The 14,703-nt window shown below is 31.6% G+C and overlaps 1 protein-coding gene across 1 annotated transcript in view; it reads right to left on the bottom strand.

Annotated features, from left to right (window-relative positions):
• LOC131532104 (serine/threonine-protein kinase DCLK2-like) overlaps positions 1–13,147 on the bottom strand; it is a 22,269-nt gene extending 9,122 nt beyond the window's left edge. Inside the window, exons 1-8 of the mRNA XM_058763507.1 lie at positions 12,359–13,147; positions 7,845–8,203; positions 3,826–3,958; positions 3,667–3,747; positions 2,927–3,009; positions 2,528–2,603; positions 1,116–1,218; positions 942–999 (exon numbers count right to left, since the gene is read on the bottom strand). Coding sequence (XP_058619490.1) covers positions 942–999; positions 1,116–1,218; positions 2,528–2,603; positions 2,927–3,009; positions 3,667–3,747; positions 3,826–3,958; positions 7,845–8,203; positions 12,359–12,764 — 1,299 coding nt within the window. The 5' untranslated portion in view covers positions 12,765–13,147. The remainder of the gene's footprint in view (positions 1–941; positions 1,000–1,115; positions 1,219–2,527; positions 2,604–2,926; positions 3,010–3,666; positions 3,748–3,825; positions 3,959–7,844; positions 8,204–12,358) is intronic.
• Positions 13,148–14,703: the final 1,556 nt, after the last annotated feature.

Here is a 14,703-nt window from a genome sequence, read left to right as displayed (position 1 = left end):
AACAAAAAATATAATAGTATATTAATGATATGATTTCATTCATGTCTGCAACTTGAGCTCATCTATATGCTAGTGTGTCTAAAAATATAGTATATCAAAAATATATTATAAAATATTATAAAGAATTTAGTTCTGTCAAACGATTAATCACGATTAATCGCATCCAAAATAAAAGTTTTGTTCACAAAATTTGTGTGTGTGTACTGTGTATATTTAGTATATATAAATACACACACATGCAGATATATATTTAGGAAAAATATGTTATGTTTATGTAATAAATAAATATATTTATATATAATATAAATTATATGAATATAAATATATGCATGTAAATATTTTAAAAATATATACTGTATGTGTGTGCATTTATATATACATAATAAATATACACAGTACACACACATATATATTATGTAAACAAAAACTTTTATTTTGTATGCGATTAATCGCGATTAATCTTTTGACAGCACTAAACCAATTATATATAGCACAGTATATAATAGCCCTTTATACAGATTGTTTCAAAGCAGCTTTGAATTAATAAATAGGAAAATAACATTAATATTGCTGAATTCATCAATTATAAAAACAAAATTAAATTTTCAGCCGTAAAGCAGCTCTTCAGAAGACAGTAGAGTCATTATACAGATCAACTCATTTGAAGTTTAATGTGAACTTTAATATAAATGGAAGAGTATCGGCTATTGCTTATTCAAAAAAAGTGCATAATTTACTATTTTATCAGGAAATAATAACTGAATACATCTATATATGTCAAAGTTGCACACATTTCAAATAATCTCAAATGATCCTTATTCACTGTGAAAGACTCAACAACATGAATGAAATGAAGAAAGAGGGAAAGGCTTCAGACAGCAGAAGAGCTAATGTGGTGTTTTAATTAGAGTCGTTTAAGAGGAAAGTGTTTGAAATCGTACCTTGCCGCTGCATTTGGCCTTGTCAATGATCTTCAGCGCGTATTCCTGTCCTGTAGACCTGAGACCAGCACACATGACATTCACAGCTAATACATACGACATCTGCAGTTAGTCTGATAGATAATGTCTCTCTAGCGTGTGTGTGTGTGTGTGTGTGTGTGTGTGATGAGTTACCTCTCCACACACTCTCTGACTACAGCGAAGTTTCCATCGCCGATCACCTTCCCCACTTTATACTTCTCAGTGATGACAGACGACTGAACTTCATTACCGTTCACTGCAGAGAGAGAGAATGTCACAGAACATCAAAACAACAGCCAATCAGAACGCACCTGATGTTTAATATGCAGTTATGTGGGATTTTGGACCAATAAAATTACACTGTGGGCGGAGCTACTGCAGGGCTGAGCGATAAAAAACACTGATTTAATTTTTATTCTTTTAGTTGACAAAAATCATGCTATTGAACTAATTTCATGATCTTTACCGCCACTCAGTTCAGACAAAGAATATTTATTATATTTAATATAAGTTCTGAATTTTTTTTTTTATGTCTTAAATATGTCTTAACTTAAATATGATAAAAGTTACATTTGGTAAGTTTGATTAATTTCACTTCAAACTGTCCATTTAAGAGAATTGATTTGATTTAGTGAGATTATTTGTTTGCACTCACTGAATCCTGATTAATTCAAATGTATTAGTACAAATAGGTAAAAAATGGAGCATATTATTAAATATACAATCTGAATATTATACATAATATAAAATATTTTATTAAATATAGTTTTACTCATTCATTTAGTGAAGGCAGTGCAGAAAGCTTTACCTGGACATTTACTGTATTTTACTGCTTGCATTAAACGTTGTGAAAAGACCATTGAAAACAACATTTTTGTTACTTAAAATAAAACCAAAATTGATATAGAAATTAATAAAAGGAATATATAACGCATAAAAAAGCAAATCTACAAAAAATTACAAAATTGAGTAACAAAAATTACTCAAACTTTAACTAAAATTAAAATGAAAACAGAAAATCACAAATATATAGTTACAAATAAAATCAGTTTATGTTTTTAATATTTTATTTATTTAATTTTAAGTAACAAAAATGTTTTTTTTTTAGTGCTGTCAAACGATTAATCGCGATTAATTGCATCTAAAATATACGTTTTTGTTTACATAATATATGTGTGTGTGTACTGTGTATATTTATTATGTGTGTATATATATATATATATATAAATACACACGCATGTATATATTTAAGAAAAATATGTTACGTTTATATATTAACTATATTAATATATAATATAAATTATATGAATATAAATATATACATGTAAACATTTTCAAAATATATATTGTATGTTTGTGTGTATTAATATATACATCATAAATATACACAGTACACATACATATATTATGTAAACAACAACTTTTAATTTGGATGCGATTAATCGTTTGACAACACTAGTTTTTTTTATAGTTTTAGTTAACGATACTAACCGTGCAAACACAGAAAACAAATGGATTAGTAACATAAAAAATATTATTTTCTCTGGTGTGTGTGTGTGTTTTACCCTCTGGACTGAGGCCCTCCTCATCGTTGAGGTCTCTGGACGGGGCCGGGGACGGAGACGCTTCATGAACAGACGTCTGAGAAGGACACGTCAAACACACTCAGAGCACAGGTGTGTTTTAGGTGTAATGGTTTTTATACTGTACAAACTGTATATTCTATCGCTCTACACAGGCATTTTTAGATTTTCAAAAAACTTGTGATTTATAAGCTTGTTTACTCGTGAGGACCTAAAAAATGTCCACAAGGTCAAAATTTACTGGTATTACTATACTTGTGGGGACATTTGATCCCCATAACGTGATAAATACCAGGTACACACACACACAAACACACACACAAACACGCACGCATACACTCACACTCACACACACACACACACACACACACACACACTGACCTTCCGGCTGCGTTGAGCCGCGGGGCTGCAGGGCGACTGCGATGACCTCATCGGCGGAGAGTCGCTCCTCGGAGCCTCATTGGCTGAAAAACCGTCAGCAGAAACACCATCAAAACTCAGGAGTAACCAGAGGACTTTAATGCTGCTCACAGTGTGTGTGTGTGTGTGTGCGTGAGCGTGTGCGAGTGTGTGTGTGTGTGTGTGTGTGTGTACTGGTATATATGGTTTATGAGGACATAAATGTGTATAATAACGTGGGTACAATTTGAGTGAGTGTGTGAGTGTGTGTGTGTTTGTGTGCTCTGTGTGTGAGTGTGTACTGGTTTTTGTGGTTTACGGGGACAAAATGTGTATAATGACATGGGTATGACAGAGGTATTACAATTTGAAGGTGGTTTATGAGGACACTGCCTATGTCCCCGTAATTCAAAAGGCTTAAAAAACATACTAAATGGTGGGGGGTTTTTTTAATCTAAAAATGCACAGTCTCCTGTAAGGGGTAGGTTTAGGTGTAGGGTTGGTGTAGAGCGATAGCACATACAGTAAGTACAGTATAAAAACCATTACGCCTATGGAGAGTCCCCGTAAACCACTAAAACAAACATGTGTGTGTGTGTGTGTGAGTGAGTGTGTGTACTGGTATATATGGTTTATGAGGACACAAATGTGTATAATAACATGGGTACAATTTGAGTGTGTGAGTGTGTGAGTGTGTGTGTGTGTGTGTGAGTGTGTGTTACCTGATACGGGTGATTTTGAGCGCGGGACACCAGAGCTCTTGGTCGTCTTGGGTGGGACAGACGGCCGTGATTTCTTACACTCTGAGAGACAGACAGGTTTGCTGTTAGACAGGAGTGTGTGAACGGAGTTTGTCTCATATATATGTGTCTTGATCTCACCGTTAACGAACGCGGCCGCGGCGCCCTTCCCCGCGTGTCCGATAGCTGCGTCATCTTGAGCGTAACGAAACTTCTCCAAACCGCACGCGATAAAAACATCATCATCACCGAAGAAATCCTGCAGACTAGTCAACTACACACACACACACACACACACACACACACACACACACAAGCTCACTTCACTGGGGAGTTTGAGTTGAATTATTAGTAGTGTTGAGCAACGATTAATCGTGATTAATCGCATCCAAAATGAAAGCTTTTGTTTACATAATATATGTGAGTGTACTGTGTATATTTATTATGTATATACAAAGACACACACATACAGCATATATTTAGAAAATATTTACATTTACATTAATATATTTATGTTCAATTTATACTATATATAGTTATATTTAATATACAAACATAACATATTTTCCTTAACATGTGTGTGTGTGTATGTGTGTATTTATATATACATAATAAATGTACACAGTACACACACATATATTATGTAAACTAAAACTTTTATTTTGGATGCGTTTAATCACGATTAATCATTGCCCAGCACTAATTATTAGCAAGCACTTCTATTCAAAAAAAAAAAAAAGATAAATAATTCAAAAAAATTATAAATAATTAAAAAGTTATGAAATACATATATTTTTATATAACTATAAATTATGGTGGCAACTTGGACGAATGCGAATGAATGAATGTGTGTGAATCTGAAATAAAAACTGCACTTATTTTATATATTTACTTTTTATATATATTACTTTTTATTTTATATATATTAATATATTTTAGATATTTATGAAAATAGAAATGAAAGAAAGCAGAAAATAATTATAAATGTTGCTTTGTCAACTAACTGAAAAAAGTTTAAGTGCAAGTGTTAAAACGACTACAATCGAAAGTGAAATAAAAATAAACTAAAACTAAATAGAAATTCTTACAAATATTTTCAAAAATATTTTTAAAAACTAACTAAATTGGCAAAAACACATAACAAAATTACCAAATTACTAAAATTTTTAAAACAAATATGAAAACTGAAAATATAAAAATAAAAGCTAATTCATAAACTGAAATGAAAATAAATTTAAGCTAAATAGAAATATTTAAAAACAAAAACTAATAAAAATGACAAAAACACAAAGCAAGATTATAAAAACTTTAATCAAACTTTAAAAGAAAACCCGAAAAAAATATTAATAAATACTACAACACTATATAAATAATACTGAATTATCACTGCTGTTCATCAGACGAGATTGAGCAGATCTGCCCAATGTTATATATCAGTGTTATTTTAAAATCACTGAGATACTGGAATCAGTTTTTATTTGAATATTTTCCATTTTAGTTTTAGCAATTTTGTTATGTCTCTGTCATTTTTGGGAGTTTTTGTTTCTATACTGTATATGTATAATAATGATTTTTATTAATGGTTTGATTGACTGTTGCCGTGAGCAACAGAGGTTTGTCAGGGAAGCCCTGTGTGAGTCTGCAGCGAGAGGCGTGTGGCATACAGATGAAGCTCACATTCACTGGGGCCAACGGGGAGACGCAGGTTACCACGGCAACCGGCACTCTCCTGACTGACACACACACACACACACACACACACTCTCTATTAGCCCATCACAGTCGGACAGCAGTGTAATTTACTGTGAGACTCATGCAGCTTAACCCACTGTTTATATCTGTTTCGTGTTTCATCGTGATTTTTGTTTTAAACTAGATTATTTTAATTTTATATTTTTGTTTCGTTTGAAAATTAAATGATTTAATTTAGCATATTTATGTTTTGTTTTAAGACTTCCTTTTCATTTTACATTTTGGTTAAAAATCTTTATTTTTTGTTATTTTAAAATGGTTTATTTTAAGTTTACACTTATGTTTTGTTTTAAAATGATTTATTTTATTTGTACTTTTTTGTTTTATTGTAATTATTTGTTTTAAAATGATTTAATTTTGACTTTATATTTTGTTGCTTTTAAATTATACATTTGTTTTATATTAAAGATGATTTGTTTTATTTTAATTTTATATTTTGTTGTTTTTAAATGATACATTTTACATTTGTTTTATTTTAATATTATTTGTTTTATTATAAAATGGTTTAACATTTGTAAGTTTGTTTTAAAATGAATTATTTTAATTTGACATATTTTGTTTTATATTACATATTTTTAAAATTTACATTTACATTTACAATTTACATAATTTTAGAATTATTTTAATGTTTTAGATTTTTAAGTTTTGTTTTTAATTAATTAAAATTTTGCATTGTCTTGTTTTTTTGTTTGTTTTTGTTTTTCATTCTGCATTTTTGTGTTTAATTACAAAAGTATTTTAATGTGCTATGTTTTCTGTGAATCTCAGCAGTAATGTCGGATGGGACGTTCTGGAAGATCAGACAGAGAACGTCTCATTCATTATTCAGTGTGTCTCCGTCCATCACACTTGCTTTCTCTCATCACTTCTGACTGACTTTGTGTGTGAAACAGAAAATGAGATGTTCCTGTTCTGCAGTGATAATGTTCACGCTGCTCTTCTGCATCTGATGAAAGCGTTACTGAGCTCCAAATACCACCATAAAGTATCATAAAAGTGACTTGAGGTGAGACCCTTGAGCAAGGCTCCGAACCCCCAACTGCTCCCCGGGCGGCCCACTGCTCCGGGTGTATGTTCACGGTGTGTGTGTGTGTGTGTGTGTGTGTGTGTTCACTTTGGATGGGTTAAATGCAGAGCACTAATTCAGAGTATGGGTCACCATACTTGGCCACACGTCACATCCTTTCCTTTTAAATAATTCTATGTATATATTAACTCATAAACAACACTTGATTATATTTAAAAATTGTAATATATAAAATAAATAATAACATATAAAATTTAATTTGTTATATAATATTTAAATTATATTTAAAAATAATAAATATTTAATATTTGTTAATATTTAAAATTTCTAATATATATATATATATATATATATATATATATATATATATATATATATATAGGAGGAGAGGAGATTTATTAATTTAATAAATTTTACCTAAATCTTCATAATATTTAAATAAATATATATAAATACTTAATTTGAAATATATAAAATAAATAATAATATATATACAATTTAACGTATATACCTAAATCTTCATATTTAAATTTATATATATATTTTTATATTTAAAATTTGAAATATATAAAATAAATAATAATATATAAAATTTAATTTATTTACCAAAATCTTAATATTCAAATTTATATATTTAAATTATATTAACAATTTATAAATATATTTAAAATTGGTCTATATTTAAAATGTATAATGTATAAAATTAGTAATAATAATAAAAATTTAATTTGTTATTCACCTAAATCTTAAGTCTGAGACACTTTTTCATTCTGTAAAATGTCTCTATTTTGTTTTCCACAGAAAAAAGAAAATCAAACGAATCCGAAAGACTCGAGGGACAGTAAATAATGACAAATTGATCATTTCTGGGCAAACGATCGCTTTAAATAATCTTTTTTGTGTTGTTATTGTTCATTAAAACTATTAAAAATAGTTTTCAATAATTAAAATAAAATAAAATATTAGAAAACTATCGGAAAAAGAAATAGGAAATTTTTTAAAAAGTACTAAAATTACTAAAACTAAAATATAAAAAAACTGCTACAATTTTTAAAATGAAAACTGACAATATAAAATAAAAGCTAATTCAGAATACGAATAAATACTTTAATAGTATAAAAATAGTAACACTCTAGTATTGATTGTGAGTCTCTTAAAGGAAATGCAAATGCTCTCAAAATAATCAATGAGCAGGATGTATTACTAATAGATGATTATTGATCAGCCTGATTAACAGATTGACATGTGGCCGTTTTGAGCCGATCAGCATTAACGAACCCGTCTGACTGATGAACAGAAGTGTTAGAGATTGTATCCTTTTATGTTTGTGCAAAATAAATGCAGATTATTTTTTTAATGATGTGTATTTTGGCAGCCGCACCTGTTTTCCGTCCAGTGTGTAGAGTCTCTTCACGACGCCGGAGTCCAGTTTGATGGCTTCGGTGATATCGGCGAGCACCTGCTCAAACGAGTGCGCCGTCTTCTTATTAAGCAGGATCCTCACAGCCTTCCTGGGCTTCACGCCGCTCCGGATCACCGTCACCAGTTTGGGTTTGATGTAGTCCTTCGTCTCCCTCGACTCTCCAGCTGCACGCGGAGGCCCTGGACGGCCGGCTCCGCCCACAGGCTGACTGGCTCCGCCCACGGGCCCCGCCAGCCGCGAGCCCCAGTTAGGGTTGACGTTCTTGGTGTAGTCCACCTTCCTGTAGGGCTCGTTTGAGGCGCAGACGTAACTCTCACCTGCGGCAGGAACACAGTCCAGATTCACAAACTGAGCTCAAATATTTACTATACGTTAATATTTAATCAAACATAATTCAACAGCACAACGATTGCTGTTCACGGTTCTTTGAGGCCGGTTAATGGTCACGTGGCATGCAGGTTAACAAATACAATATTTCACCTTTTTAGTAAGTGTTGTATTTTAATTTATTTATTTTAAAAATTATTTATTTTAATTTTATATTTTTATTTGGCTTCAAAAAACTATTATATTTATTTTCTGTTATTTCTAAACAAAATTTAGCATTTATTTTAAAATTTGTTACAATTTAAAATTATTTATTTTCATTTTATATTTTCATTTTGCTTAAAAATGATTTTATTTTATTTAAAATCATTTATTTTATTTTCAAATTAATGTTTTATTTTATTTTTTATTTTATTTTTCATTTTCTTCAAAAATTTCAAACTTCAGTTTATTTAACTTTTTAAGTAATTTATTTTAATTAACATTTTTTTGTCTTGTTTCAAAATATTTAATTTAATTTTACATTTGTTTCACATTTTATTTTTGTTTTATTTTTAAATTTTTTATTTTACATTTGTTTTAATGTTTCCTTGACAACTAAAAGAATAGGTTTACCTAAATGTACTAAAAGTTAAACATAAAAATCAATTAAAGCTATGTACATTTTTTTAAGTTTTATTCATTTTAATTTCATAGTTTTATTATTTAATTTATTATAGTATTTCCATGTACTCATGAGCCCCATTTTTGGAAAATCCTGGCACAGAGTAACAGAATTATTTAAAGTCAAATTTCCTTTATGGTTGCTAGGATGTTCTGGGTGTTGCTAGGGTTGCAAAAGCACAATTGGACCACCATCAAGCCCATCTGCATCCATCTGATCAGCTGTGAAGATGCTGATGCAGCGATAGATTCACTCAGCCGATTGACCCCGATTGCCATGGCGACGCGACCCCGGGGTCAGACCTGTCAGGTGTGAGCGAGAGCATCTGTGCTTTTATATTGTAATCCAGCAGCTCGCGCCTGATCTCATCTCACGCTTCTGCGGATTCACATCTGTGACGCTCAAGATCACGCCAAGCTCCTCGAGGTCAAAGAAACGCTCCGGATGTTTGAGTAAAATAAGCTCCTGCACGTGCCGCGCTCACACTGCTGGAATACACCTACAGTAGTGTGGAATCATTCAGATTATTGAAGTCTCTTCTGCTCGCCAAGGCTGCATTTATTTGATCAAAAATACAGAAAAAATAGAATAAATGTGAAATATTATTGGAATTTAAACTAGCTGTTTTCTATGTGAATATCTGTTAAACTGTAATTTATTTCTGTGATGCGCAGCTGTATTTTCAGCATCATTACTCCAGTCACATGATCTTCAGAAATCATTTTAATATGCTGATTTGCTGCTCAGGAAACATTTCTGATTATTATCAATGTTGAAAACACAATATTTTTGTGGAAGCAAATCAGCATATTAGAATGATTTCTGAAGATCATGTGACACTGAAGACTGGAGTAATGATGCTGAAAATCACAGAAATAAATTACATTTTAATAGATATTCACTTAGAAATTTGTTATTTTACACTGTAATAATATTTCACTATTTTTACTGTATTTTTGTTCAAAAAATGCAGCCTTGTTGAGCATGAATATTCAAAACCAACCTTCAAAACCTTCATCTCTGGAAAACTTAGACTGCTGATTGTGCAAAATATAAGACAAAGAAACACGACAGCACTGAATGCACAAACAAGAAATGTTAAAAACTATTAAAAAAAGTCTAACTCTCATTTACAACTTAAAAGTCCTCCAGCAGCAGCATAAAGGGTTTTCTGCATCAGTTTGTCCACCGGTCTTCGATCGTCTGCCGCTGTAATGGACGCTGTGTTCAAATGAACTAATGACTGATCAATCAGAGCGACCGCATGAGTGTGTGTGTGTGTGTGTGTGTGTGTGTGTGTGTGTGTGTGTGTGTGTGTATGTGTATGTGTGTGTGTGTGTGTGTGTGTGTGTGTGTGTGTGTGTGTGTGTGTGTGTGACGTGACGTGACGTGACGTGACGTGACTGAGCTTAAATCATTCAGACTCGCTCGAGCGACCAACACAAGTGTTCATGAAAACACCAGCGGCTCATATTTCATCCCCACTCACACAAAAAGATGCTACTCTTTTGCATAAGTTATGCATATTATATATATATAAGATTTTAAGATCACAATCTTTCACAAAATTCTAATTTTTGCAATGCAGAATAAATTATATTGTGTTTTGCATAAATGTAAAGCCTATTTAAGTAGTTTTTAGTAGATTTTGTATGTACTGGGACATCATTTTCATGACATTTTTCCACGAAAATCTTATTATTGCAATGTATTTAGACAACTTTTGAAGGTTTTTTCTTTGATGTTTTACATTTGTTAACTGATAGTAATGATAATATCTTTTTCCCCATTGCAGTATTTAGAATTGGAGGGGAATGTGCTGAATTTCCACAATGAGAGTAATTGTGTATTCGTTCTTTTATTGTTTTAGTTGCAATGTTTGTTACTGGTCAAATGAGACGCAGGGAAATAAAATATTTCAAGTTTTTAGGAAGTGTTTTATTTTGATTGCTTTTCATTTAGAATGATTTATTGTAATTTTACATGTTTATGTTTTGTTTTAAAATTATTTACTTTAATTTTAAATGTTTTAAGACATTTTTGTTTTAACATTATTTTAATGTAAAAAAATTTGTATAAGTTTGAAATTATTTTAATTCAACATTTTTATTTTAAAATTTAAATTTGTACATTATTTTTTTGTTTTAAATAATTGTAATTTTACATTTGTTGTGAAATTAAATTTTATATATATATATATATATTTTTTTTAATTATATATTTATTTCGTTTTGTTTTACTTTTTTCTTAATTTTAAGTTTTTATTTTATTTTATTTTATTTTAAATACAACAGAAACATGATAGCTGGTCGCTAGCTTTGTTAAACTGGTCATTATCAAGCTGGCGAGTAACAAAGCAGCTCATGCAGTGACTCACTCTTGGCTCTTATGATAAATTGCTTGTTATGGGATGGGATTAAAGTATTTGCTTAATGACTAAATGTAAATGTTCCGGCTGGTTCTACTTGATTTTCAAGTAGCTCCAAAGGGACGCGTTTACTATTTTAAACCAGAGTCTCCATCAGGGATCCTCTGAAGTAGAATTTTCAGTTTTTATTTCATTTCTGGGGTCTTCATTTAATTGTTTTAATTGTGTGTGTACATTTAATTTTCCATTAATAATTTGTAATATATTTTTTTAAAATATATAATTTGATGTTTTAATTTTTTTAATATTATTTATATATAAATAAAAAATATGACTGAATATTAATATTATATATTTTATAAATTGTAATTAAATATATATTAAATATATACAAATATATATTATAACGTGTGTGTGTAATTTATATTAATATGAATAAATATTTTGTTTATTCTACAAACATAATATCATATACTAATACAATGTAATGTAATAACCAGGTCTCCCTGGAAGAAGAGATTGTGAAGTCTCAGTTGAAAGGATAAATAAATAATGTAATATTAATATTACATGATTATTATATTAATATTACATATAATGTAACATTAATGTTACATTTTATTTGCTAGAATAATTTTTTAATATCGATGTATTAAAAGGTAGCATTGTATTATATTACAAATAATAATATAACATGTTGTAGCCTATATATAATACAAATAATATATAATAGTATAATATTTCACTACACCTCATATGTAATATGCATGTGACAAGTGAGGAACCTTGAACCATATGGACCTTTAAAGGGCTTCGAACCTGCAACCCTTCATCTTCTCAGGCCGCACCCTACACAGATAGCACACTTGATCTGGAAAGCATCTGCTGTGTACAAACCTCTGACAGACGTCTGCAAGATGTCGGTTTTACATACATTCTAATTCATAAACATCTTAAAGACATCTAATAAACGTCTATTTAACATCTGATATGAAACGTCCTATAGATGTATTGAAGATGAGCAAACACTCTAAAAATGCGTCTTGCAGATGTAAATGCAGACGTCAAATAGACGTCTCCGAGATGTAGCGGATGTTTCCGTGAATGCCTGACCTTCCTCGAGATCGTCGAGGCTCGTGATCTTCCTCGCGCCGTCCGCGCTGTAGATGTTGCGCACACCTTGCGGCAGGTGCAGGTTGTCGGCGAGCGCGCGCGTCAGCTCGGCCAGCAGCGCGTCCAGGGATCTGAAGCGGTCGCCGGACACCGCGTACACCAGACCCTTGAAGTACCGGTCTCCATTCCGGTAGAAGCGGACCTTCTTGGCACGCTTCTCGGAGCTGAGCGCCTGCAGCGTGCGCGTGCGGTAGAAGCTGCAGTTGGCGCTGTGCGCGGGGCTCGGGACCAGACTGCTCGCGCGCGAACCCGAACCACCACCAGCGGCGGCGGCGGAGCGTTTGGAGCGGCGCGCCTTGTCCCGCTCGTCAAAGTGCTCGAGCTCGATGCTTCTGCTGAGAGACATTGTCCTTCCCGGTAATCGTTCCTTTATTTCTATCACGCGCTCTGATCGCTGGAGTCCGCTATTGTCATCAGCGCGAGCGACGGACGCGCCGCTCTCCCCGCCGCGCGTTTACCGGGCGCATCATTTGCATCAACACAAAAGCGCCCGGCGTTTATGCCGCGAAACGCGCGATCGAACGGAAATATTCCGGTAAATGACCGCGTCACGCCAGCTGTTGTAGAAAAACCTGGATGAGCAGGAGGATCCCGGTCTAACGCGTAATTCCAGTGAGGCTGTGTTAAAAAAAATCCCGATCCGCCCTTAAACGAGCGCAGCGCGTGCAGTTTTGAGGCGCGCTCCGCACTGTAACCGGGCAGCACGGCTGTAGACGGGAGCGCGCTGCAGGTGAGCGCTCGTGCACGTGGCGCGCGCCCGCAGACTCCTCCGCGCGGTCTTAATGCCGCCTGACAGACAGTGAATCCTATGGAGGGCCAAATGACTCAAAATTAAATCATTAAATAAATGTTGAAATATATAAATAAATCGTTAAATACATAATTAAATATATAAATAAATGCATATTTATTTATTCATTCATTCATTCATTCATTCATATATTTAATTATTCAATATTTATTCATTCATTCGTTCATTTATATATATTTATTCATTCATTCATATATATATATATATATATATATTCATTCATTCATTTATATATTTAATTATTTAATATTTATTTATTTACTCCACATTTCATTTTTAAATTTCAAATGAATGAATGAATGAATGGATATTTAATAATGTATATATTTATGCATTTATTTATGCATTAATTATTTAATTAAGTATTTAACGATTTATTTATATATTTAACATTTATTTAATGGTTTAATTTTGAGTTGTTTGGCCTTCCATATGAATCTGGGTCGTGCGCGGATGGGAAAAATGTGATGTTTGATATTTCTATTTTTAAAACATGAAAGATATTTATTTTTATATTCCTTATTTGAGTCACAAATAAAGTGCAGTATTTCATCAGAGAGAGGGAGCGTTTCTGATCGTCTGTCCAGTTCCACTGCGTCCACGAGAGGGCAGCGTCTTTCCCTCTTTTTAAAAAGAATGTCTGAACCTAAAATATAATATATAAAAATAAAATAAAGCAATATTTATGTTCAAAAAATAAAATGAACATATTGACCATTACAAATGGAAATATGCAAATCATAAATTTAAAAAACAGACAGTACTTTTTACATTTATTTTATTTGATGCATGCTAAAATTAAAGTAAAATAAAATAAAATAATTTAAAAAAACACTGCATAATTTATTTATTTATTCTTGCGCAAGTAAAATAAACGTATTGAACATTACAAACGGCAATGTGCAAATTGTAAATTAAGCAGACGGTATTGAATGCATGCAAAAATTACAATTCATTAAAAATGGTTAAATTAAAATAAATAAATAAATACTAAGCACTGTCTAGTTATTTATTTTGAAATGTAAAACAAAATAAACGTATTAAACATTACAAATGCAGTGTGAAAATCATAAATTAAAACCCAGACAGTGCTTCATTTTATTTATTTAATGCATGCAAAAATAAAAATAATTTATTTTACTCAAGTAAAATAAAAATAAAATAAAGCACTGGATAGTATAGAGCTTGGTATTTATTTAATTAGTTAATACATGCAAAAATGACAACTCGTTAAAAAAATAATAATAATAATCTTTATTTTACAATTCAATTTGTTCCAATAAAGTATATCATAAATGAAAATTCACCAAATGATGTAATATTCGCCTGGGTTTTTTTCACATAATTGTCTCTCAACATTGATTTAATGTTTCCTCAACTCACTTTCACTTCACTAAAACTTCACAGAGGAGTTTAATCAATTCTGCACAGACTCTTCATTAGTGTGCAATCAAACATGTCTGATATTAATAAC

The sequence above is a fragment of the Onychostoma macrolepis genome, chromosome 23 (assembly GCF_012432095.1).
Source record: "Onychostoma macrolepis isolate SWU-2019 chromosome 23, ASM1243209v1, whole genome shotgun sequence".
NCBI lineage: Eukaryota > Metazoa > Chordata > Actinopteri > Cypriniformes > Cyprinidae > Onychostoma > Onychostoma macrolepis.
This window is presented reverse-complemented; position numbering and strand designations above follow the sequence as displayed.